At 40.8% G+C, this 27652-nt stretch overlaps 1 protein-coding gene across 1 annotated transcript in view; it reads left to right on the forward strand.

The window, feature by feature from the left end:
• Window positions 1-27652, forward strand: part of LOC101318339 (histone-arginine methyltransferase CARM1-like) — a 257249-nt gene that overhangs the window by 132486 nt on the left and 97111 nt on the right. The window contains exon 3 of the mRNA XM_019934772.3: window positions 26918-27024. Coding sequence (XP_019790331.3) covers window positions 26918-27024 — 107 coding nt within the window. The remainder of the gene's footprint in view (window positions 1-26917; window positions 27025-27652) is intronic.

Consider the following 27652-nt stretch of genomic DNA (forward strand, 5'->3'; position numbering starts at 1 on the left):
GTTCCCTGACCAGGGATCGAACCCGTGTCCCCTGCATTGGAAGGCAGATTCTTAACCATTGGACCACCAGGGAAGTCCCCATCTTAACCATTTTTAAGTGTAGAGTTTGGTGGTATTAAGTACATTTATACTGTTGTGCAACCATCTCCAACATCCATCTCTAGAACTCTTTCCACATACGTAATTTTAAAGTTGTAGTAAACACATTTTTTGAAAAAGCAAAAGAAACAGGTAAATTTTATTTTAATAATATAACCTGGTACATCCAAAATGTTACAGTTCAAAAGTGAAGTCAATATAGAAAATTATTAACGAGGTATTTTTACATTCTTTTTCTTTCATCCTGTGTTTTTGAAATCTTGTAGATTTCATTTTACTCTTAACAGCACATCTGAATTTGGACTGGCCCACGTGTCAAGGGCTCCTTTGCCTTATGTGGCTAGCGGCTATCGTATTGCACAGCACAGGTCTAGAGGGAAAGATAAAACATAGAATGATTATTTCAAGGTAATGAGGAGGATGGTGGGATGGAATGTCCATGGGACACTGTGGGAGGACAGCAAAGGAACACTTACCTCACCCTGGAGCTCCAGGGAGGCTTCGGGAAGATGGTGCCTGAGTTGGGCGAAGAAGAGGAGATTTAAGGCGTGGAGGCAAACCATGCAAGGAACTGCCAGCAGTTCGTTGTGGTGAGCAGAAAGTGCAAGGCAGGGGAAGTGGTAGGAGGTGTGACTTAGCAGGGAGAGCAGGGCCCAATGGTGAAGGGCCTTGTATGGGAAACCAAGGAGTATGGATTTTATTTCATGTCCCTCTGCAACTTTACAATGTCGTTCATACACATTAGGTAATTTGGGGACAGCATCGGCCCTTGAGGTGAGCATTTGTGGCCAAGACTACTTACTGCCTCCTCATTCTATTCTCTCCTCCTTCCGTACTGTCAGAAGTTCTATTTTATTAGAGGTGACGGTGACCATCGTTAAAATGTACACCTCCCAGCCAGCCTTGCAAATAAGGATGGCAGTTCACTGGATAGGGTTTCTGGGAAATCTCCTTAATATGGGCTGATTCAGAGAGGAATTATGTCATTTATCCATTCTTGCTGCCTGGAGTGTAGACTTGATTGCCGGAGTTGCAGCAGTCATTGTTGGCTATCAGACACACTGAGGATGGAAAGTATATTTTAAGCACATCAGAGGAGAAGGGTTCCGCGGTACCTATGTTTGTTTGACTGTGGAACTGCTGCACCAGCCTTGCACTCCCTAATTCTGGACTTCTTTTAGATGAGAGAAAAATAAATCACTGTGTCATTTAGGTCACTGTTATTTGAGTTTTTGTTTTACACGGACAAACCTAATCCTGACATATAGGCTACATAACCCTTTGATTAACTCTGTTAGTTCATTTTGCAGAGTTTACCAAAAATCTGAAAAATTAAGTGATCTGATATAAGGATCATGTAGGGAGTACTAGTGTCAGAGACAGAACTGAAGCCCGGGAATTCTGACCCCAAAGCCTATGCTTTACTTATTGTACCACTTTGTTTTCCAAAGATGTAATTTCTGTTAATTTCCCCCTCCTGTTACTGCACATTTTCAGGAGAGCTGCTGTGCAGAACAGTGACCTTAGAGTACCAGGTCATAGTTAATGACATAATGTCCTGTATGGGGGATCTAGTAAGATCTGGTGTGCTGCCCACTTTGTCCCAGCCCCTACCTAGGCATGGGTGTCCTTTGCCTTGACCATCTGGCAGGAGGCCCATAAAACATAGGGTCAAGTAGTGACCATGTCCTTCTTTCTCCTGAGCCGCCCACCCCCTCCCCAGAGCTGGTTTCTTGCCTTTAGGGCTCCCTCTGGCTGCTTCCACTGTGTTCTCCTGGCTGTGCAGAGAGAAGGTTCATCCGTGCCCTACTCATTCTGCGGGTACAGGATTGTACAGGCATCTGGCTTGCCCTTCTCCCATCCTGTAGTCGGCTCCCTGGCTATGTCACTGCTCAGTTAGCATCTCTAGCACAAGGCGGCGATACCCCAGTCTGTTAGTTCGGCAACTTGCTGGCATCTCTGCAGAGAGCTCAGCAGGAAAGGAGGTTGCTGACTCAAGGCTAAATGTGATTTTCATATCATCTGCACAGCTCAGTCATCTGCAAGATCTTGTTACTTGCAATTGGCCAAAGCAATCAGTGGTTTATTGAGCGTCCTCATTGACCTGCAGAGCGACCATCAGCAATACCTCCTCTGCCAGCAAACGGTCCTGAGCCAAGTGCCGTGTGCCTGCCTCCCGGTTCCAGGTGTGGCCAGGTTGTAGCCATGGCCTTCAGATGGTGCTTGCGAGCTGACCTGATACTTATCACTCCATGATTTCTCTGACCTTACGTGCCAATATTCCTGCACAGCTGGGTAGAGAAGTATGTCTGCTGCTTGGCTCTGTATCTAGAGATGAAGTGAGTAAACTTTTTCTGTAAAGGGCCAGCTACTAAATATTTTAGTTTCATGGGCCGTATGGCCTTTGTCACAATTACTCAACTCTGCGCTTGCAGCATGGAAACAGCCATGGACAATATGTAGAAGAATGAAGGTGGCTATATTCCAATTAAACATCTTTTATGGACACTGAAATTTGAATTTCATGTAATTTTCATTTGTCACAAAATATTATTCTTGCTTTGATTTTTTAAAACTGTGTGAAAATGTAAAAAATTCCTTAGCCTGTGGCTGGTACAAAAACAGGCCAGAGGCTGGATTTGGCTCATGCGTGATAGTTTGCCCACCCGTAATCTGGAGGAAGGGTAATGTGATAGTTAAAAGCGTGACTTTTGGGGCTTCCCTGGTGGCGCAGTGGTTGAGAGTCCGCCCACCGATCCAGGGGACATGGGTTCGTGCCCTGGTCCGGGAAGATCCCACATGCTGCGGAGCGGCTGGGCCCGTGAGCCATGGCCGCTGAGCCTCTGGCTTTCACCAATCAGCCGTATAACTTAACAGCAGTCACTCCATCCTTCTAAGGTTTGGTTTCCTCATTGTGAAATGGGAATAATTCCAGTATGTACTGCAGAGGACTGCTGGTGGATTAAATGAGATAATGGATGTAATGTATATAGCCCAGCGCACTGTAAGCATCCACCACGGGCCCAGTGCTGGGCTAGTCACTACGGGAGATCCAAGATGAACCAGGCACAGCTGCACTCTCCAGGAGCTAGGAACCTAGCAGGGAGGTGGCCGTGTGCCCCAGTAACTGTCACACACGTGGCAGAGTGATCATAGCTGTAAGAGAGGCACAACAGGGACAGTTTGTCATCTGGATGTTTGCAGTGCTGCTTCTGGGGTGTTTTGGAACGCTCAGGGTGTTCTCTCAAAGAAAGCATAGACCCATCTGGGACTGCCACGGCGAGGCCAGTCCCTGTACCTGTGTCAGTCCCCTGCCGCCCAGTGGCGCTGCGGCACTGAAACCCGGCTTCCCCATCACCCTTGCCAGCACGTCTGCTATTTCCTCTACTCAAGGTCCCTCGGCAGCCACAGGGGTAGAGCTTTCACTTTCCATCCTTTGTAACATAGCCCACTTGAGGTTTTGGCAGTTAGCACTTTGTCATTGGTAAATTTCTATTACATGGAAGTCATTCTAATAAAATGTACACAATTTGCCAGTAAGTCATTTTGCGAGCAAGGTGAGATGTATGGTTATTGACCTTTGAGGTATTTGCATTTATGTTAACTTCCACTTAAAAACCAATCCTACCCTTACTCCTTTGTAAGATTACTTGTTCTGCCCAATCTGGCCACCAGCTAGAATCCTTACTGGGCTTATCACCTGGGGACCACCTACCTCTATATTCCTGGCCTTGAGGATAACAGAGTGACTTGTCTTGAATGCCTAGAACTTCCATATGGTTTTAATGGCATACACCTTTCTAAATCGTTTCCTTTTATATAACAAATGAATCACAGACACACTTCTGAGACTGTAATAATAAGTAGTGATATTCACATACTAACAGCTGATCTTACCTCCAGAAAGAACTGGTGAATCCCTTAGCAACAGTCCTGATCCTTTTCAGTTTGTCTCCTGAAGTCTTCCTGAATTGACATCACCCGCGAATCCTTGTGTGTCCCGTGTTGCTCATATCCTGTGCTGTTCCGTCCCAACCTGACCTGGCACCTTCTTGAATCAAGTACTTTATACTGACGGCAGAGCTTTCTCTGTATCTCCGACTGCAGTTACTCAAGTTCAAGCCTTTAAAGTAGTGATCTTCTTATTCTTCCTTTTTGCAAAACCCTTTAAGAGGGTCCTTTTCTTCCAATACACTTAAAAGATGCCTGCTGCAGCTGGCAGTTACCTTGGGAATGCCTTCTCTCATTTTTGCACTGTTACAGTTTCCTTCTACCCTGTCCACCCTTTGATCTCCCTTCTGCTGTGATGGTTAGGAAGGGGTTTTGAGGTTATTCTAGAATTTTGAAGCATGAAAGGAGCTTCCAAGTTCAGTATGTCATGGAAAGCTGGCCTGTGAGGGCTGTTGTGTAAAACGGTTCCATACAACACTGTTCTTTTCATGGTCTATGGGAATATTTTGTGCAATGCACAACCTGTGTGGTGATACTCAGCTACCGTGGCCCAATGGACGGGACGCATTGAGGCCCTGGTGCATATACTCTGCCTTACTAATGAAGAAGGGGGAGGAGGAAGGGAGAATAGCAGGACTTTTGTAGAGCTTCTTTTGTGCCAGGTACTCTTCCAAGCACCTTACATGTATTAACTTATTTAATTATCAAATAAGAGATTTTTACTTATTCACTCCTATACTGTACAGTCCCCATCCTGGATGATGGTGAACAGGCCGGAAACAGGCTTCCTTACCTCATGCAGGATGCGATCAAATGATTTTTGATGGAACTGATCAAAAAGTTAACTGTGATATCCATGGCAGGACCAAAGCTCAATGCAAAGAAAATTGCTGAAATTGTCATCAGACCCTCCTCAACAATCCACATGATGAATCTAACCTTGTGCTGAACATTACATCACCAAGTGGCCTTTCTGTACAGCCTTAGTTTTCTCTGTAACTCCATATGTTGGCCCCTCCACCCTGGAAAATTAGGCCACTCCCCCACTTGCACAGCAGACTGAAAAATTTCCCTGCTGAGAGCTTTGCTTCAGGCCATGACCCTCCTCCTTCCTCTCTGCCTTTCCAGATTCCTCCTGCTACCTGCAGCTCACCTTTCGCCTCTCCTAAACAGCCTTCCCTGATGGGATGAATACACAACACTTGGTCTCCTTGGATTTTTGAATACAAATTATCCCACATGATTTTGTGTGTAATAATGCATTGGTTTTTAATAGTCATTTTGTGTGTCTCTTCTTTGAGGGTGGGAACCTCATTTCTAGTTTTGTTTGTACTCCCTCTATAGTCCCTGCTCTTGTGCCCAGCACACAGCAGGTGATCAATAAGTGTTTTTTAATAAGGAGCTGACTCACTGCCAGCACTCTGGCCCCCCTTGGCTCAAGTTCTTCTGAGGCATGCAGCCTTCCAAAAAAAGCTGACTTTCTTGGCTTCCTTCCATAGTACTGGAATGAATTTCAATACTAGACCTTCAAAGAAACAACTCAGAAAGGGCCATTTCTACCCTTGAGGAATTGCGAACGAAACAAATCCCCAGTGGAGGGGAGGCCTAGGGTCCCCTTGGATAAAATTCACACCTGTGTCTATTCGTTTTTCTTTAGCAGAATAAAATAATTTCCAACCTGAGCTAACACTGAGTACTTATTATATGACATATATATGTAAATATAGATATAAGGGTATATACATAAGTAAGTAAATGTAAATATGTATGTATATATGTGCATATATACATACAACCACCCTAGGGGATAGGTATTATTATCAATTCTCATTTTTCAAAGAACACCTTTAAGTAACCTGTGCAAGCTCACACGATAGCAAATAGTAGAGCCACAGCTGTATGCCAGACAGGCTAGTTTGAGTCTGAGCTCTTGGCATTTGCACTATATACTTTTATACTGTAACTCTTCGGATTAGAGTCCTGTGAGTGTGTGTGAATATGTGTGTGTGTGTACCTGTGTGTAGACAAGACAGGAAACAATTTTAAAGTGTAATATTTTATAAACTTGATGCTTTTTTCTAGCTTTATTGAGATATAGTTGACATATATCATTGTGTAAGTTTAAGGTGTACAGTGTGTTGATTTGATACACTTATATATTGTGAAATGATGACCTCAGTAGGGTTAGTCAACACCTCCATCACCTCAACTAATTACCATTGATTTTTTGTGGTGAGCACAGTTAAGGTCTACTGTCTTAGCAGTTTCAAGTATATAATACAGTATTATGAACTATAATCACCATACTGTACATTAGATCTCCAGCACTTATAACTGGAAGTTTGTACCTTTTAACAGCATCTCTCCGTTTCCCTCGCACCAAACCCCTCATAACCACCATTCTACTCTGTTTCTATGAGTTCGGCTTTTATAGAATCCACATATAAGTGATATACAGTATTTGTCTTTCTCTGTTTGACTTATTTTACTTGCCATAATGCCCTTAAGGTATGTCCATGTTGTCATAAATGCCAGGATTTCCTTCTTTCTCATGGCTGAATGATATTCCGTTGAATATATATGCCACATCTTTTTTATCCATTCATGTGTAGACGGACATTTAGGTTGTTTTCGTATTTTGGCTGTTATGAATAATGCTGCAGTGAACATGGGAATGCAGATAAACTCTTAGAGATAGTAATTTCATGTCCTTGGGATATATCCCCAGAAGTAGGATTGCTGGATCGTATGGTAGTTCTATTTTTAATTTTTTGAGGAACTTCCATACTGTTTTTCGTAATGGCTGTACCAATTTACATTCCCACCAACAGTGCACGAGGGCTTCCTTTTCTCCACTTCTTCTCCAACACTTGCAGTCTCTTGTCTTTTTGATGATAGCCATTCTAGCACATGTAAGGAGATATCTCATTCGGGTTTTGATTTGCATTTCCCTGATAATTAGGATGTTGAGCATCTTTTCATGTATCTGTTGGCCATCTGGATGTCATCTTTGGAAAAATATCTTTTCAGGTCCTCTGCTCATTTTTTAATCAGATTGTTTTTCTGCTGTTGATTTGTATGAGTTCCTTATATATTTTGTTTATTAATCCTGTATCAGATAGAGGATTTGCAAGTATTTTCTCCGATTACATAGATTATCTTTTCATTTGTTGATTGTTTCTTTTCTGTGCAGAAGCTTTTTGATGTAGTCCCACTTGTTTAGTTTTGCTTTTGGTGTCATATCCAACAAATCATGACCAAGACCAATATCAAGGAGTTTCTTTCTTGTTTTCTTCTAGCACTTTTATGGTTTCAGTTCTTATGTTTAAGTCTATAATCCATTTCGACTTAATTTTAGTAAGTGCTGTCCAGTCACATTCTTCTGCGTGTGGTTATCTAGTTTTCCCAACACCATTTTTTGAAGAGATTATCATTTACTCATTGAGTATTCTTAGCTCCCCTGACAAATATTAGTTCACCATATATGTGAGAGTTTATTTTGGGGCTCTCAATTCTATTCCATATATCTGTGTGTATATTTTTATGCCAGTACCATATTGTTTTGGTTAAAATAGCTTTGCAGTATATTTGATATCAGGAAGTGTGATGCCTCTGGCTTTTTCTTCATTCTCAGGATTGCCTTGGCTATTCAGGGTCTTGTATGGTGCCATACACATTTTAGGATTGTTCTATTTCCATGAAAAATGCAATTAGAATCTTGATAGAGATTGCACTGAATCTGCAGATCAGTTTGGGTAATATCAACATTTTAACAATATTAATTCTTCTGAATGATGAACATATATGTTTCCATTTATTTGTGTCATCTTCAGTTTCTTTCATCAATGTATTATTGTTTTCAGTGTATAGATCTTTTACCTCCTTGGTTAAATTTATTCTTAAGTTTTTTGTTTCTAATGCTATTGTAAATAAATGTGGTATTTTAAAATTTCTTTTTCAGATATTCCATTGTTAGTAAGTGTATAGAAATGCAACTGATTTCTGTATGTTGATTTTGTATCCTGCAAATTTACTGAATTTGTTGCTTAGTTCTAACAGTGTTTTGGTGGAATCTAGGATTTTCTTTATATATGGTCATATCTGAACACAAAGACAGTTTTACTTTTTCCTTTATAATTTGTATGCCTTTTCTTTCTTTCCTTCTTTCTTCTTTCCTTACTTCCTTTCTTTTTCTTATAATTGTTCTGGCTAGGATTTACAGTACTATGTTGAATAGGATTGGTAAGAGTGGGCACCCTTCATCTTGTTTATGATCTTAGAGGAAAAGCGTTCAACCTTTCACCATTGAGTATGATGTTATCTGTGGGCTTGTCATATATAGCCTTTCCTATTTTGAGGTACATTCCTTTTAATTAAAAGGGATAAATGTTTTTAATGTGCTGTTGAATTCCATTTGGTAATAAAGTGTTGAAAATTTTTACATTTATATTCATCAAGGATAATGGCCTATAGTTTTTTTTGGGTTTTTTTTTTTGCGGTACGCAGGCCTCTCACTGTTTTGGCCTCTCCTGTTGCGGAGCACAGGCTCCAGACACGCAGGCTTAGCGGCCATGGCTCACGGGCCTAGCCGCTCTGTGGCATGTGGGATCTTCCCAGACCGGGGCACAAACCCGTGTCCCCTGCATCAGCAGGCGGACTCCCAACCACTGCGCCACCAGGGAAGCCCTGGCCTATAGTTATTTTGTTGTTGTTTGTTTTGTTTTTTTTTTGTAGTATCCTTATCTGACTTGGTATCAGGGTAATACTAGCCTCATAAAATAAGTTTAAGAGTATTTCCTCTTCTTCAATATTTTGGAAGAATTTGAGAAGGACAGACATTAATTCTTTAAATGTTTGATAGAATTCATCAGGGAAACTGTTGGACCCTGGTCTTTTCTTTGTTGGGAAGTTTTTCTTTTATTACTGATTCAGTCTCCTTATTCATTGTAGCTCTGCTCACATTTTCTAATTCTTCGTGATTCAGTTTGGTAGTTTGTATGTTTCTAGAAATATATCCATTTCTTCCAGGGTATCCAGTTTGTTGACGTGTAATTGTTAATTGTAGTATCTTTAATCATTTGTATTTCTGTGGTCTTAGTTGTAATGTCCCCTCTTTCATTTCTGAAATAATTGAGTCTTCTTTTTTTTAAAGATAGTGTAAAGTTTTGCCAATTATATTTATCTTTTTAAAAAATACCTCTTTGTTTTGTTGTATTCTAATGTTTTGCTGGTCTCTATTTTTATTTGAATCTGCTCTGATCTTTGTTATTTCCTTCCCTCTGCTAACTTTGGGCTTATTTTCTTCTTCCTTTTCTAGTTTCTTGAGGTATAAAGTTAGGTTGTTTATTTGAGATCCTTCCTTTTTCTCTCTGTAGTTGTTTATTATTATAAACTTCCCTCTTAGAACTACTTCTGCTGCTTCCCATAGGTTTTGGTATGTTGTATTTCCATTTTCATTTGTCTTATATATTTTTAAATTTCTTTTTTGACTCATAAGTTAGTCAGGAGTATATTGTTTAATTTCCATGTATTTGTGAATATTCCAGCCTTCCTCCTGTTATTGATTTCTAGTTTCATACTGCTGTTGTCAGAAAAGATACTTGTATGATTTGTTTTGATACTGGTAAATTTGCTAGGACTTGTTTTGTGACCTATCGTATGATCTATCCTGGAGAATGTTCTCTGTGCATTTGGGAAGAATGTGTATTCTTCTGCTATTGGATGGAATGTTCTATATAAATCTGTTATGTTCATTTGGTCTAAAGTATAGTTCAGGTCCAATGTTTCCTTGTTGTTTGTCTGGTTGGTTTATTCACTGTTGATAGTGGGGTACTGAAGTTCTGTACTATTATTGTATTGTTGTCTATTTTTCCCTTCAGATCTGCTAGTATTTGTTTAATAGATTTAGGTGCTCCAATGTTGAGTGCATGTATATTTATGATTGTTATATCTTCTTGATTGATTGACCCCTCTATCATTATATAATCACCTTGTTTTTCAGTTTTTACAGTTTTTGGCTTAAAGTCCATTTTTTTCTGATGTAAGTACAGTTGACCCTTAAACAGTACTAGGTTTGAACTGTGTGGGTCTCTTTATATACAGATTTTTTTTCAGTAAATACATACTGCATTACCACGTGATCCACAGTTGGTTGAATCCATGGATGTGGAACCACAGATGTGGAGGGCTGACTGTAGTTATATGTGGATTTTCAACAGCATGGCGGGTTGGCAGCCTTAAACCCTGTGTTGCTTAGGGGTCCACTGTATAGCTACCACTGCTCTCTTTTGGTTTCCATTTGCATGGAATATCTTTTTCTGTCCCTTCACTTGGATTGGAGCCTTTGTGATTCCTGAAAGCTGAAGTGAGTGTCTTGTAAGGAGCATATAGTTGGGTCTTGTTATTTTTATCCATCCAGCTACTCTATGCCTTTTGAGTGCAGAAATTAATCCAATTACATTTAGAATAATTATTGATAGAGTAATCATTGATAGATAGGTAAGGACTTGACTAATGCCGTCTTTATTATTTTCTTGCTGAACAAATTCCCTTGTTCTTTTTTCTCTGCTCTCGATGCCTGCCTTTTTGAATTGGTAATTTTCCACAGTGGTAAATGTTGATTGCCTTTATCTTTTGTGAATATACTATAGGTTATTGCTTTGTGCTTACTGTGAGGCTTACACAAAACATCTTATAAATATAACAGTCTATTTTACACTTACAATAATTTCAATAACACAAAAACTGTACCCTTTTATACACCCCACCCCTGTTTTAGTTTTGATGTCTCAATTTACCTCTTTTTTATATAGTGTATTTATTAACAAATTATTTTAGCTATAGTTATTTTTAATACTCTTGTCCTTTAACCCTTATACTGGAATTAAGTGGGTAACACACCATGTTACAGTATGACAGTATTCTGAATTTGACTATATACTTACCTTTACCAGTGTGTTGCATATTTTCAATGTTTTTATGTTACTAATAGTGTCCTTTCACTTCATCTGAAAGAAATCCTTTCAGCATTTCTTGTAAGGGAGGTCTAGTGGTGATGAACTCCCTTAGCTTTCGTTTATCTGGTAGTCTTTAACTCTCCTTCATTTCCGAAAGATGCCTTTGCCAGATAAGATATTCTTCGTTGGCAGTTTTCTCTTTCATCACTTTGAATACATCATCCCACTGTCTCCTGGCCTGTAAGGTTTCTGGTGAGAAATTTCCTGATACTCTAATGGGGGTTCCCTTGCAAGTTACAAGCTTCTTTTCTCTTCCTGCTTTTAAAATTCTCTCTTTGTCTTCGGTCTTTGACAGTTTTATTATAATGTGTGTCGGGCAGAATCTCTTTGAGTTTATTTGGTGACCTAACTTCATGAACTTAGATACCCAAATTTCTGTGCAGATTTTTGAAATTCTCAGCCATTATTTTTTTAAGCAAGCTTTTTGCACACACCCCCTTTTCCTCTGGAACTCCAGTAATTTTTAAGTTGTTTCTTTTATGATGTCCCATAGGTCACATATGCTTTGTTCACTGTTTTTCATTCTTTTTTCTTTATTCTTCTCTGACTGGATAATTTCAAAGGTCCTGTCTTCTACCTCACAACTTCTTTCTTCTGCTTGATCCATTCTGCTATTGATGTTCTCTGTTGCATTTTAAAATTTAGTTCATTGTATTCTTCAGTTCCAGAGTTTTCTGTTTGATTCTTTTTTACGATTTGTTTCTCATTTTGTTCATGCAGAAAAAACTTTTCCTGATTTTGTTGAATTGTCTTTTTGTGTTTTCTTATAGCTATCCAGTTTCCATAGACCAGCTATTTCAAATCATTTACTGGATAAATCACAGATCTCCATGTCTTTTTGATTGGTTACTAGAAGACTATTATGGTCTTTTGGTGATGTCTTGTTTCCTTGATTTTTCATGTTCTTTGAAATTTGTTTTGCTGTCTTCACATCTGAAGTAGCACCACTTCCTCCAGTCCTTACTAACTGGGACAGCAATACCTTCCATCAGCCCTGCTAAGGATTCTGAGGCTCTCAGACCTTCTATGGATACATCTGCTCCACGTTTCTTACTCCCTCTTGTGACAGAATTCTTAAGTTTGGATGTCTTCTCTTGATCCTGCAATGCCCCAGGCTGAGTGCTGATAGTCTCCCTTTGTTTCCGCAAAGGTGGTGCTAAAGCTTAAGTTTATGGGTTCTCCCTGGCCTGCAGATTTGGGCTAGCTTTCTGTACGTTCTCACTAGCTATTTGTCAAAGCTTGCTGTCACTGACGCTCTTGGGAGCTTGCATAGAGAGCTGGCCACAGGGTAGATATGTGTGTGGGTAAGGCACACAGAGCATTGGGGATGCCCATGGGCCCGTTGGGGAGATCCACAGGTGAGGTGTCCCCAGCAGCTCATTGGTGAGCTTCTTGGTGGAGTTCACGATGCAGTTAATAGGATTCTTGTTCATTTCATGCCCTCTGAGAATCCTGTCTGCTCGTCTCCCAGTCTCCCCTCATCCCCAGTACATGCTGCTTACCATTCAGTCCTGTGGATGGGGCAAAAGAGAAGTGAGCGTCTTTGGCAGCATCCTGCACAGCTGCAGAAGCTGGGCACTTACACACTCTCGTTTTTCACCGTGGTAGAAGTCACAAGCAGGATCTCTCTTGGCCCTGAGCTTTACTGCCTTGGGTGAGGGGTAGTTTGAGTAATGTCAAAATGTTCCTCTTACCCTCTCCATTGTGTCCAAATCCCCTTTTTGTTTTGCTTCAGTGGTGTGCTGGCACTTATCTGTTGGAAACCTGGACTTCCACAAAAGATCTCTTGTCCATGGGTGATTATCTAAGACAGTGTTTTCCAGGGCCTCCCAGACCATGGCTAGGAGGGGCTGGAGCCAGTTCATGGGCCACTCAGGGTCCACCGCTGGGACCAAGATCTGCATACCTATTACCCAACACATGGGTGGGTGAGACTTCTCCTGGGTTTCTTGGTGTATGGTGCTGGATCCCACAGCTCCCACAAAGGCACTTTTGTCCATGGATGGATACCAAATTGTTATTGTTAGGAAGGGGGGGTTGGACAGGAACAAAAGACGTCTTACTCAGCTATGATGCTGATATCACTCTAAACTTGATATTCATACCATGTATATTGATAGTTACCTGATTTAAAAGGACAGTGAGATTTTTTTAAATATCTGTATTGGATTATAATTGCTTTACAAAGTTGTGTTAGTTTGTGCTGTATAACAAAGTGAATCTGCTATGTGTAAACATATCCTCTCCCTCTTGCGTCTCCCTCCCACCCTCCCTATCCCACCCCTCTAGGTGGTCACAAAGCACTGAGCTGATCTCCCTGTGCTATGCAGCTGCTTCCCACCAGCTATCTATTTTACATTTGGTAGTGTATATATGTCCATGCCACTCTCTCACTTCATCCCAGCTTACCCTTCCCGCTCTCTGTGTCCTCAAGTCCAAAGACAACAACAAAAAAGAATAATATGTGACAGATGGCGTATATGACTTTTCAAAGTCTAAATTATTTACTATTTGTCTTTTGCAGAAAAAGTTTGCCAACCCCTGATACATAGTATTGACTTTGTTTTAAGTTATAAAAGGATCTTATATCTTACAATCATTCTGCAACTTGCTTTAATATTCAGCCCTATTTTTGAAATCTGTGTTTATTGACATATATATCTACTTTAGTCCTTTTAATGGCTGCATGGTATTCCATCATATTAATATAGCACACTTTGCCTACTCATTCCTCCGCTAGATGGACAGTGACATTGTTTACACCCTTCACTATTAAAAAAGTCAAGAAACATTTTTTTAAAAGTGAGAGATCAGCTAGAGTATTTTAAATAAATTTTTGGCAAAATTTTGCCAACCTAGAATAATAAATAACTAGATGTTGAAAGTAACATCTCCAAATAAGGAAATTCTGCAGTTACACACAGAGAACCCTTTGCTGTCATGATTTTGTAACACTTGGAGTCAAAAGGATTTCCCTGTTTAGCCAGTCTCTCTGGCTGCAGCGGAAGTCATTTCCCTGTTATTAATGTTACATTGATATGTTACATCTTACTTTTTGTTTTTGTTCCTTATTTTCCCAGCCATCTTCATTCAGTACATAGACAGCTTCTTCCAGTGTAGAACATGGACTTTCTACATTTTAGAGTTTCCCACTTTCTGGAATGCAGATAGTGGTATTGGAAGGAACATTGGCCTTGCTAATTTTTACTCAGAACAAACTGTGTCTTTCCCTCTCCATGTGCACAGTGGCGATCAGAATACCTCTTGGCAGTGGGAATTGAATTAAGTGACACCGTAAATGTGCAAACATTATCAAATGGAGCAGTTCATGAATGTGTGCTTGCTTTTTAACCGTGGCTGAGACTGGTAGCAGGAAGTATCTCTCTTCTCTGCTCCTGATTGCGCTTTTGTGTTTCTCTCCCCTCGTGCTCTTTCCCCCAGCCTCCTCCTCTTTACTTTGGTTCCTGGGCAGCTGCTACTGTGAAGACAGTGCAGATCCCATCTGCTTTTAGCATATGGGACCAACGCTGTTGCTTCCAAAGTCCTTGCATTTGCTGTTCAGAGCAGGGTGGGTTATTGTATGGAAAGTGAGGCAGAAAATTACAGAATGATTTAACAACCAGTCTTTGTTAAATCTTCGTATAGTAATGATGAGAACAATAGGTCAATTTTTCTATCCATCATCCATCCATCTCCCACTTTTTTCTACTGAGAAGTTTCCTCACACTTTTATATAATAAAATACAAATAGATAAATTTTAAGATCAGGGAAAATATAGAAAGACTGAAGCCAAGAGGAAATTAAAACACAAACCTACATATTATAGGACCCATAAATCATGGGTACTGTAATTACTGCCAACCCATGATTTTGGCTCTGAGCATCCTGGCACCCAAGCAAAAGAGGAAGTGCTGTTGACTTACAAGATTCCCAGTGTCCATAAGGGGCAGATCAGTGGTAGGTGGGCAGAATGTCAGGCCAAGTTTCCCTTGGCATTTCACTCTGAAGAAAAGTTTTCTCGAGCGGGCTCCTAATAAGATTTGGAACATTTTTCAGAGTATCAAGGGTTCTAAACTCAGTGCTCATTCTAGAGCTAGGATGCAGTTAAAGTTTCAGATAAACCCTACATATAAAAAGAACTGCTGATTGTAGTTATGAAAACATTGAATGATAACCAGTATTCCTGGATTTAATTTTCCTGACTTTGGAAAATTAAAATGGTCGATGTTATCCACCATTCCATATGAGGAAAGTATAGATGGATGTCAACCAGGAAGCATTCATTCAACTGTTAATAAATCCCCTAGCCCTTTGTCATGAAAGTAAATGGTTGGATCAGTTTGTTAGGGGATGATGATAACGCAGTGCATGCTGTGGGCATCCTGAGTGGAATTGCTCTTCAGCTGTGGGTGTCACACTCTTGAATCTCCTTGATCATATCTAATTACAGGGGAAGGTTGGGGGAGGTGGATGGTCTAATGAAAGTTCATCTTCACAGGTGAAATCACACTATAGGTCAGTCAGCAGTACCATATTCATATGAGAATAGTTTGTTTGGGAATGATAGTGATCATTTCACCAGAACTTACCTAATAGCTCTAGAGTTAGAGTTTGAACCTGCCCTAATGAGTGTCTATACAAAACAGCCAAATAAAATCATTGTGGAGAAACTCAGCAACGTCTTCTGTAAGCCTAAAATGCAACTAACGATTGATTGAAAAGATAGCATGATAAAGTGTGTTTGGCTATCATTTTCCTTAGCTTCAGTGATTTCATGCTGCTTAGAAATTGAAGGGAAGTAGTTGATATTTTAAGTTGCAGACTTGCTGTCCACTGAGTTTTGCAATGGACCCCTGGGGATATGGGATCACAGACTCAAATGCCTACAGAGCCCAGGCAGGTCATGGAAATGCATGAAGTGAGCTGGTTGCAAATAAGAAAGAATGGTGGCAGCTGTGGTGAACTGGAAATCTCGTATTCATTCAAAAGGTGGCAGCAGCTACTTCCCTCATGTGATTGTTGCCACAGAGCGAGTCAGACCCAGGGATTTCATGCTGTGCAGTTTTAGCCAGAAATTCACATTTCTTGTGAGATTTATTTTTCTGATTTTTAAGACATATGATGACCAGGTTTAAAAATGCCTGTAGGGCCTCTTCAATAAGTGGTGCTGGGAAAACTGGACAGCTACAAGTAAAAGCATGAGATTAGATCACTCCCTAACACCATACACAAAAATAAGCTCAAAATGGATTAAAGACCTAAATGTAAGGCCAGACACTATCAAACTCTTAGAGGAAAACATAGGCAGGACACTCTATGACATGAATCACAGCAAGGTCCTTTTTGACCCACCTCCTAGAGAAATGGAAAGAAAAATAAACAAATGGGACCTAATGAAACTTCAAAGCTTTTGCACAGCAAAGGAAACCATAAACAAGACCAAAAGACAACCTTCAGAATGGGAGAAAATATTTGCAAATGAAGCAACTGACAAAGGATTAATCTCCACAATTTACAAGCAGCTCATGCAGCTCAATAACAAACAAACAACCCAATCCAAAAATGGGCAGAAGACCTAAATAGACATTTCTCCAAAGAAGATATACAGACTGCCAAAAAGCACATGAAAGAATGCTCAACATCACTAATCATTAGAGAAATGCAAATCAAAACTACAATGAGATATCATCTCACACCAGTCAGAATGGCCATCATCAAAAAATCTAGAAACAATAAATGCTGGAGAGGGTGTGGAGATAAGGGAACCCTCTTGCACTGTTGGTGGGAATGTAAATTGATACAGCCACTGTGGAGAACAGTATGGAGGTTCCTTAAAAAACTACCATATGACCCAGCAATCCCACTACTGGGCATATACCCTGAGAAAACCATAATTCAAAAAGAGTCATGTACCAAAATGTTCATTGCAGCTCTATTTACAATAGCCCGGAGATGGAAACAACCTAAGTGTCCATCATCGGATGAATGGATAAAGAAGATGTGGCACATATATACAATGGAATATTACTCAGCCATAAAAAGAAACAAAATTGAGCTATTTGTAATGAGGTGGATAGACCTAGAGTCTGTCATACAGAGTGAAGTAAGTCAGAAAGAGAGAGACAAATACTGTATGCTAACACATATATATGGAATTTAAGAAAAAAAAATGTCATGAAGAACCTAGGGGTAAAACAGGAATAAAGACACAGACTTACTAGAGAATGGACTTGAGGATATGGGGAGGGGCAAGGGTAAGCTGTGACAAAGTGAGAGAGAGGCATGGACATATATACACTACCAAATGTAAAATAGATAGCTAGTGGGAAGCAGCCGTATAGCACAGGGAGATCAGCTCGGTGCTTTGTGACCACCTGGAGGGGTGGGATAGGGAGGGTGGGAGGGAGGGAGACGCAAGCGGGAAGAGATATGGGAACATATGTATATATATAACTGATTCATTTTGTTGTGAAGCAGAAACTAACGCACCATTGTAAAGCAATTATACTCCAATAAAAAAAATAAAAATAAAGAAAAAGGAAGACCTTTCTCCTGGTACTTGAGGCACACTACCAACTACCGCCTCCTAAGGTGATGCAGGAGAGCTGATAGCTCTGCAGTGCTCCCTGGCCCTCTCTGTGTGGTCACTCAATGGGACAGTGCTCATTCTGTAGCCAAGTTTAATCCAGTTTCAAAGTAAAATGTCATGAGACCCTGTTTCAGTATATTACTACAAGCTATGTGAGTTACATGTATTGGATTCCCTTTTTGACTTCTTTAGCAATTCTATTAAAACACACGCACAGACACACAACTTTGCCTGATATGACTTGTGCTCTAGAAATTCTCTGAGGCTTGTTATTCAGGGAGCGAGACATTGTTTGATTTTCCTTTGTACTTCACTGAAAATGCTAGAAAATTTGGTGATGTGAATAAAATGTTTATGAAGTTACACCCAACATGCCCTCAATTTTCCAGTACTCAGTACACAGTGGGTGTCCCATAATGCTGGTTGAATTGGTGAACCTCAAAGTCAGTCTGCCTAAAAATCCAGCACAACTAGGAGCCATACTAAACTACTTCTTAAATCCTGGATGCAATCGGGTACTGTCAGGCTCCCAATTTGAATGGAACTCAAGTGATGTCACGTGGAAACAACAGACCTACCAAAGGAAAAAAAAAAAAAAGCCTGTAGGCTGGATTTAGCCTCTGCTCAGTCATTTTGCACACAGTGGACCAGCTGTATAAATGTGAAAGAGGAAACAAGAGAAAAGCAAAGAGATTGAGCTAAGACGACACATGCACATCCATGCTTTTAACCAGTTATAGGTTCATGTCATTGGGAAAACTATGGTAGGTGCATTTTGCTTTCTATAAATGAAGACAAGATTAATTTCCTATAAGTATTGTATGTGGTATTACTGTTAAATCCATATTTGAGTGGAAAGAGAGCTAGATCTTAAAAGTTGTATTGCAAAACCAAAAGGTGCTACTTGTCATCTGAAAGTTTGTTTGTTTGTTTGTTTGTTTTTAACGTAACTTGAAATTTCAAGTCTGCCAGGTATAAAGTCCTTTCTTTCCTTTGCCTTGCAACAGGTACAGAATTTCTCAGCCGAGTTTATGGGTATTTATGGCTCATTTGTCTACAGATAATATATAAAGAGAAGGCCCAGAGAGATTTTTGTACCTAGTTATTATGCTAAGTTTTCACTTGGCAAAGTGAAGTGCCCCAAACATTACGTACTGAAGGTACAGTCTCTGCTATTTCAGATTTTTAAGTTTCATGTTGGGTTACAGTAATGCTTACCTCAAGTTAACCGTTTTGGGAATGTAGGGAGTATGGCATAGGCAGCTGTAAAAATGTTGGTCTAAGTTGTTAAACATCATTTTAAAAACTGTGTAAATCTAATCAAGTTGGAAACGTGCCTGATGCCACCTGTTTGGTGTTCACCTGTGCTGCTTTGCTTGCTGGGAGGCATGCAGAGGCCTTGGGAAGCCATGAGAACTAATTGAATAATGGCTTGGGCAGCCGCATAAATAAATTAGTCCCTCTGTTGAATGTATGCTAAATGCTCCAGAAGGTGCATTCTGGCCTCACTTAGTGAACTGAGGTACCATTTGTCTTTCTGCAAGTCTGTTGACCTTCAAATGACTAGGTAGTTTTGTGGAATTCAGTCTTGATCCTAAGTAGTGCACATATGGGAGGGTCTTCACTGAAATTGGTTCAAAAATAATGGTAGAAATGAGCCCAATTGCAAAGAGACTGATTCACTTCTAAGGTAGAGAAAAGTATGGTGTAGATTAAAAAAAAAAAAACACTTGAAATGAGTACAACATAAAAATATATAAAATTGTTAGTAAAAGCGAAAACCAAACCAAACCCAAACCAAAAAAACTCTTAAACCTGAGTCAACTGGCAATGAGTAAGCAAAAACAAAAAACAAAAAAAATTCTTGTGAAGTGGGAGATTTCTGTTCTAGTCAAGGCTACCTATATAGAGTAGCTCAGAACAAATGTCATAAGGAAATGTCTCATGACATTTAAGACAGAGAAACAGAGTATCCTGAAACCATGTGGGGAAACAGGTATTATCTGTGTGGTCTTCCCCATCTGCATCTTTCTGTGTCGTCATCTCTCTCAACTGCCTATTCCTCTTGTACTTGACCCTGCCTGGCTACCTCCCCTAAGACTACATCATCTTGTAGCCAGGGTGATTTAGTGATTTATCATCCCAGCCAGGACCCTTTGAGTGTGAGAGGGAATGCGATCAGTAATCTGTCCAGGATGGCAGACATAAATTGGAATGTCCCAGGTAAACCAAGATGCAGGATCACTCCTCTTTGGAGCCCCAGAGCCTATCCTGTTTACTAGTACCTGGGTCTTTTGGTCCAGGCTGAGTGACCCGTTAGTCAGCAGCTCATTCTTAACTAATCTGCTGGATAAGATATAGGATCTAATGGTGCAAACAGAACATCAGGAGTTATGAGCAGGGCCGGAAACTCTTAGGGAGTATGGACAGGAAAATAGAGCTGGTAGCTGTCCCAGAGTCAGGGATTCAGCATGTTATAGGACCAGAAATGTTAGATCAGTTGCTTTGTAGTAGCCTTTCACACAGCAGTGTGCTCTGGGAGCAAAAGCTGGGTTTAAGCTTGAATTTCCACCTCTTGCCAACAAAAGAGTTTTCACTGGTATCCTTTCCTTAGAATTTTGTTCCTGCTTTGGCTTAGTGACTTATCCCTCTGTCCAAGGCTGACCCCTGATCCTTCTGCTTATTGGAAACCACACAGTTCTCAGATCTTGGTCTTGCCTTGCTGATGGGTGGAGTGTCAGGGCAAGTGTGCTAGGATCCCCCAGGGATCAGGCAGCTGGCTCAATATTCAGACAAATGAGACAAATGAGCAAACTGTCCTTACTTTCATAAATGGTGAAGCTCACTATTTTACTAATGTCTTGGTCACTGCTGGTCATCTCAGAAAGTGTTTAAATTGGTTAAAGACATGCATATAGATTGCCTCTGACATTTGGTAAGATTTGTAATCCAGTTATTTTGCATAAGATTCTTAATATTTAGAGATATGACAGATATACAGAGAATACTCCCAAATAGCCCTTCCCAGTGCTTTGTATTAATGTTTTGTTTGTACAAAAATAATTTTAGTTAAGTATTACATAGGTTATGAATTACAGGTTTGGTTGCTAATTGTAAGGCTTTGAGAGGAGAGCAAAGCCAAATAAATACATTTGATTTCTTAGAGCTTATAAACATATTTATTTTAAGAGAGGTTGATTGGCAGTTGCTTTTAAGAAATGCTAACAAATTTATTTTAAAGAGGAGGCAAAAGCACTAGCTTGAAGTTTGGGGAAGCTGTCCGTTTTTCTAGTTTTCTCATGTGTACAATAGAAACCTCCAGTGTCTTATAGTAATGCTATCTATGGTGGGCACTCAGAGAATCTACTTTATGTCTCATCACTTCCCAAAGGCTCTACCCTCTAACTACCATCACATTGGAGACTAGGTGTGATTTTTCGGGCGGGACAGACATTGTCTATGGTAATGCTCACTGGACGTTCCAAAATAAGATGCAGTAATAGTAACCCATCTTCTCTTCTTCAGTTCTCCAAACTAGAGGGAGAGACTTTTGGTAAGAGGAGTGAAGGGATCTTTAAATCCAGCAGGTGATTATGCCTTTGGAAAACATTTTAGCAAGGAGTTCTTTTTTTTTTTTTTCCCTTGACTTTTGATCTGCAGGCACCATTTGTTTGAAAGATGCCATTAATTCTGTAGAGCCAGGATGACTCCCAGAGGAGAGTAAAGAAAGGCCAGCTGTAGAGAACATAATAAAATTTAAATGGATGGGCTTCCCTGGTGGCGCAGTGGTTGAGAGTCCGCCTGCCGATGCAGGGGACATGGGTTTGTGCCCCGGTCCGGGAAGATCCCACGTGCCGTGGAGCGGCTGGGCCCATGAGCCGTGGCCTCTTGGGTCTGCACGTCCGGAGCCTGTGCTCCACGACGGGAGAGGCCACAGCAGTGAGAGGCCCACGTACCGCAAAAAAAAAAAAAAAAAAAAATTAAATGGTATTCACATTTGCACATTGTCTCCTTTAACTGCTTAGAGCAGAAAAGGTGGGAGGATATGGCTCCGAACCACTGCTCTGGAATAAGGAGATCCCTGTGGGGTATTTCCCAGGGGTCCGAGGGCAGAGTAGATAAGGATGGGGAAACACACTCAATTGCCAGTAAAAGCCAAGTACCTCGGACACAGCATGGATTATGAGTAAAATGGGAACTCCTTTCAAAGGACGTGTTTATCCGCACTGTTTCTGAAGAGAATGGCCTGGTGGAACTGGCATTGTAACTGCTCTGGCTGTAAGCCATCGTGTTTTGTCATTTCTCAGCACAATACATAGATGTAATTTTCTCTATCATATAGATATTAACCAAGGACATGACAGTTCCATGCCTCAGCCATGATTCTAACTATTCCACTTTGATTCTCAGACTTGACTTAGGTTCTTTCTTGACAAACCATTACTTTCAATTTTAGCATGTAGTTATACTCAAGGATCAGTTAAAGACTACTCAGACACAGCCTTTCCTTTCTGTTCTGTTACTCCTAAAAGACCAGATTGAAGGGATCTGTTTTTGTTTGCTTGCTTCTCTTAAATAGCTACTATTTACAAGTGATACTGTCTGTGGTGCTTGCCGTACAGAGTTTATTTACCAAGATGTAGCATCTTTCTGTGCCAGGAAAGGGTAATACCTGTCTGGCTGCCTCAGCTGTTCTGGCCACATGTCCCCAAATTATACTGGAAAATCCACAATTGACAATATGATAATCATGGTATGGATTTTTTTTAAAAAGTCAAACTGTAGACGTTATTGCAGAGCTGCTTTTGGACGATCTTGAGTGATTTACAAATAGCCCATCTTAATTCTCTCTAGTCCATCAGCTCAAATTTGCCAGGTTAAGGTCTTTTTACTGGGGAGGAAGTCAAAGGTATCTATTTTCCTATAGTCAGTATACAAAAAAGGGAACAAAACTGACCACGTGCCCCCATTCAATCCTGCTTCTCCTGGTTTCATGGTCCTTAGAATCAAGGGTTTATTTTCTCCTATTTATTCCCTAATCAGAGGTGTGTGAACTTAAGTATTTGGGCCCAGTTGGCAGTGAAAGTTTAATTAATCAAAAAGTTCTAGTTAGGTATCACTGGCGGAATCAATTATCTTTGGTTATGATGCAATTTAAGTCAAAATCTATTCACCGTCTGAACTCCTAAATGTCAGTATTACTGTTCTTTTCTTCTTTTTTTAATGAGGAGGAACATAATATTCACATAAAAAAGTTTCCATACCTTCTTCATTCCTGCTCCCAAAGTTGGATACATGCAAATTGAATTTCAGGAAATTTCCTATAGAGATATATTCTGTGTGTGTTTCCAGAGAAATGCATAGCAGTCTCAGGTATAGGTGGGAACTGATTAGATCATAAGGGTGGAGCCCTCGTGAATGAGATTAGCATCCTTACAAAAGAGACCCCAGGGAGCTCCTTTGCTCCTTCCACCACGTGAGGACACAGACACAAGTCCGCAGTCTGCATCTCAGAAGAGAACCCTCACCAGAACCTGACCATGCTGGCACCCTGATCTCAGACTTCCAGCCTCCAGAACAGTTTTTAAGGACAACTTTTATTGCTACCATGTATTATCATCAATACATGGTTCTGACTGCAATACCTTCTTCAGGCTGCACAGGGAGCTCAGGACCCAGAAGTCATTAAGAGAAATACAGGTAGGCTGGGGAGGCAGGGGGATTAACTTTTATCAAGAAAATCCTGATAGTTTAACATAAAACTAGGGTACTGAATTCAGTTATTACATGTTACAGACCCAAATCATAGAGCTGCCCCAACATCTAGACAGTCTCTCCTACTGATTATAAATGAGTGAACTGAACAGTTCATTTATAATCAAAAGAAATTTATAATCAAAATAAATTTCTGTTATTTATAAGTCACTCTGTCTGTGCCACTCTGTTATAGCAACCCAAACGGACTAAGACAGTGTCTTTAGTGGCTACCAGAGTCCGTCCTTCTGGAGACTGAGGAAAGGGGAGAAATAAACAATGAAATTTCTTTTCCTTTTTAAAATGTGATTTTTTTTCTATCTTTATACATCAGGTGGAAACACAGACATTTCTTTTATTTACACGCAGTAATTTAAGTATTAAAATAAAGGTATGGGTGACTTATGAAGAGAACATTCTCTGGGCAGCCGTTGTGACAGAATTCACAATCGTCAAGAGTTAATTGATGCTGATTCCTGGACATGCCAATATCTGACTTCTAACTTGCTAAATCCCATAAATACATCCCAAACTGGTCCAACTAGAGACCCTGATTTTTGGTTTATCAAATGTGGTCCCTGTGCCAGGATTACAGAGTGGTGATTATAGTGTGTATAATGTAATACAATTGGATTTTTTAAAAATAGCAAACACAGAGCCAATACGTCCAAATTAGTATTGATTTTGGAAGGCTATTTATGTATTGCATGAATGCTGGTGTAACACAAAACTTCTTTGGAGCTTCTCTTTCACCTTTTCCTTTGAAGACAATTGGTGAGGTGCACAAGCAGACTATCCTTATTACTTGATCAAAATTTTGCTTTTGAACCCAAAATGGTACTTTGCAACTCACCACACATCCTATTCACTAAATTAGGCAGCCATTACTTTTGGCTGTATTAAAGGTACAATTTCCCCCAAAGGATAGAGACTTGAAACTGTAGAGAATATTCAAAAGACTATTTATTGGACAAGTGAGTTTACCATAGGCTTTGAAAGCTCAAACAACTGAGATGCCCAGGACACAACTCACAGAGGGGTAACACAAACCACTGCTGGCAATCTCTGAGAACTCAGAGGGAATTGGAGAGGTGCCAGGAGAGTAGAGCTGGGTAAATAGTATCCAGTATCATCTTTGTTTTTCAGTATATCCGAGAATTTATTGTATTTTATTTTACTTTATTATTCTTTTTTTTGTTGAGAACATTTAAGTTCTCTGTTAGCAAAGTTCAATTATATAGGGACTTCCCTGGTGGCGCAGTGGTTAAGAATTTGCCTGCCAGTGCAAGGGACACAGGTTCGATCCCTGGTGTGGGAAGATCCCACATGCCATGGAGCAACGAAGCCCATGTGCCACAGCTACTGACTCTGTGCTCTAGAGCCTGTGAGCCACAACTACGGAGCCCGTGCGACACAACTACTGAAGCTCGCGCACTCTAGGGCCCCCGTGCCACAACTACTGAGCTTGCGTGCTGCAACTACTGAAGCCCGTGCGCCTAGAGCTCGTGCTCTGCAACAAGAGAAGCCACTGCAGTGAGAAGCCCGCACATCTCGACGAAGAGTAGCCCCTGTTTGCTGCAACTAGAGAAAGGCTGCGCACAGCAACAGAGACCCAATGCAGCCAAAAAAAAATTTTCAATTATATTAATACATGTTAACAACTGTAGTCACCACGTTATACATTAGATCCTCAGGCCTTATTCATTTTATAGTTGAAAGTTTGTACCCCTTTACCAACCTCTCCCTATTTTCCCCACCCCTTAGCTCCTGGCAACCACTTTTCTACTGTCTGTTTCTATAAGTTTGACCTTTTTAAAAAAAAGTTTCCAAATATAAGTGATATCATATAGTATTTGTCTTCCTCTTTCTGGCTTATTTCACTTAGCATGATACCATCAAGGTCCGTCCATTGTGTTGCAAGTGGCAGGATTTCCATTTTTCTCGTGGCTGAATGATATTCATATATATATATATCATATCTTCTTAATCCATTCATCTATTGACAGATGAATTGAAACAATTTCAGCAAGTTCATTTATCATTTCCCCAAATTTATTGAATTCACATTTTCAGCCTGTTACTGGGTGGCTGTTATGTTAGCACGATGTTCTGAAGACTAGAGATAAATAAGGCTTGACACCGTGCCCCCAAACCATGCCCTGAAAGAGTTTGATATATATAGAGAGATGGACACTTTAAAAATTGAGAAATTGGGTAAAATATGAAATAAGATGGTAAGCTGAGAGCATGAGATGAGAACACAGGTTCTGGTCCCTAGCTACACATGAAAACTAACTGCAGGCTTTTGAAAAAAACAGAGATGCCTTCTCCCCACTACCAGAGCATTGAATTTCTCAGTATAGGTGGAGAGTCCAACGTCTACATTAAAAAATTCTTTCTAGAGAAGAATTCTGGTTTGTAGCCAAGTGTTGAGGCCCCCTGTGTTGTAGCAGTTCATTCTGCCTATGGGTGTTGTAGAACACAGCAGTGAAGAAATGCTCATTGAACTGAATCTTGGAGAATGAATAGGAGTTTCATGTCAGAAGGTAATCCAAACAGAAGAGACGGACAGGGGTTTCAAAGTCAAGAAGCCAGGCCAGGCCCACGTTGACCTGGGAATGTGTAAGCGCTTCAGCAGCACGGTGGGCGCGTAAGGGTATAGTGCAGGTCTTATGTGTGCGGGAAATGGGGGCAAGGAGGGCGTGCACCCAGGGGCGGACAGACGTGAGGGACTGGAGCTCATGGTGAATCCAGACTGGGTGGGGCTTTAGGGATCCCACGTGGGCTGTAGGAGAGAGACCCGGTCACAGCACCAGCAGTAGAGAGGAGAGACCCCAGGCAGCGACGACCACTGGGCAGGACTTTGAGAGACATTTCGAAGGCGGAAGTCACAGAATTTGACCACTGTGCATGCTGTGTTATCAGTAATATCACTTCTGGAATTCTTTGAGCCTTCACTTCTGTATTTTTTTCCTCACACAGTAGAAGGCATTCCCTTGTATACACATATCCCCAGTTCTTTTACCTTTTCTCTATACACTTAGGGAATACTAAATATGAAAACAAAGAAGACTTGTCACTATAATGATAGAATGAGATTTTATATATATACCCACTTATATACATATATATTTTGTGTTCACATATATTTTATTTTTCTTATCATCAACCATCACCTTCCTCAGAGCACATACTGAGAATAAGCCTATGAACTTTGTTAGCACCTTACCAGGAGAATTCAGTGAGCCCAGACTCTGCCTGTGTTCCAGTATGGTCTCAAACTTGACATTTCTGAATGCAAATATGTCTGACAAGTGTAAATAAGGGTGTCACACCTCAGAGCAGTACCCATTCCCACCTTGCCGTTCCTTATCATGCGTGTGTCCAGAGGTGAGCACACTGTTTTCATCTTCTAGTGGCTTCTCAGGTGGAATTTTGTGAAGAGTGCAGTGGTGAGTGCCGTGGTTTCCAAGAGGTAGAAATGGATCTGCTTTCTTCTCCTTGCAGAATTCAGCGCATTTTCAAATACCTTGAAAAGATGCCGGCGTGAGGAAAAGGAACACTCAGTGTTCAGCCAGCGGACAGAAGAGGCGTCTGCCGTACAGTACTTCCAGGTCAGGGGAGCGGTCCCAGGTGGAGCTGAGTCGTTTCAGAGTGACACACACCTGTGAATATACCTGGGCGAGGCGGTGGGTGGAGAGGAGCGTGCAGCGGTGTTTTCTTTTCTTCTGCCGCGCTGTGCGGCATGTGGGATCTTAGTTCCCCGACCAGGGATCCGAATGCATGCTCCCTGCCTTGCAAGCGGGGAGTCTTAACCACTGGACCGCCAGGGAAGTCCCGAGAGTGAGGCGGTTTTTAATGTGTGGTCCTCTGACGAACAGCAACAGCATCACCCGGATTGGGATCTTGTCTCTGTCACTTAGCGAGTTGTCAGGACTTGGGCAAGTTGCTGCATCTTCCTGAGGCTCAGTTTCCTCAGCTGAGGAACATACTTCATCTGATTGTTGTGGTGATTTAATTTGATTAGAGGATGTATGTGAAACACTTAGCATGGTGGCTGGCACATAGAAAACTCTACCAAATTGTAGCCATTACAATGATGATATTTATTACTCACTGTCAATGCTCATGGTTTTATACGTACCACCTCACCCAACCGGCTTGCCTCAGGATCACCACCGTCACTGCCTTCTACCCGACCCCACCCTCTCCTGGGATTTCTATCCAAGGCCCATCTTTCTC

The sequence above is a fragment of the Tursiops truncatus genome, chromosome 6, assembly GCF_011762595.2.
Source record: "Tursiops truncatus isolate mTurTru1 chromosome 6, mTurTru1.mat.Y, whole genome shotgun sequence".
Classification (NCBI taxonomy): Eukaryota; Metazoa; Chordata; class Mammalia; order Artiodactyla; family Delphinidae; genus Tursiops; species Tursiops truncatus.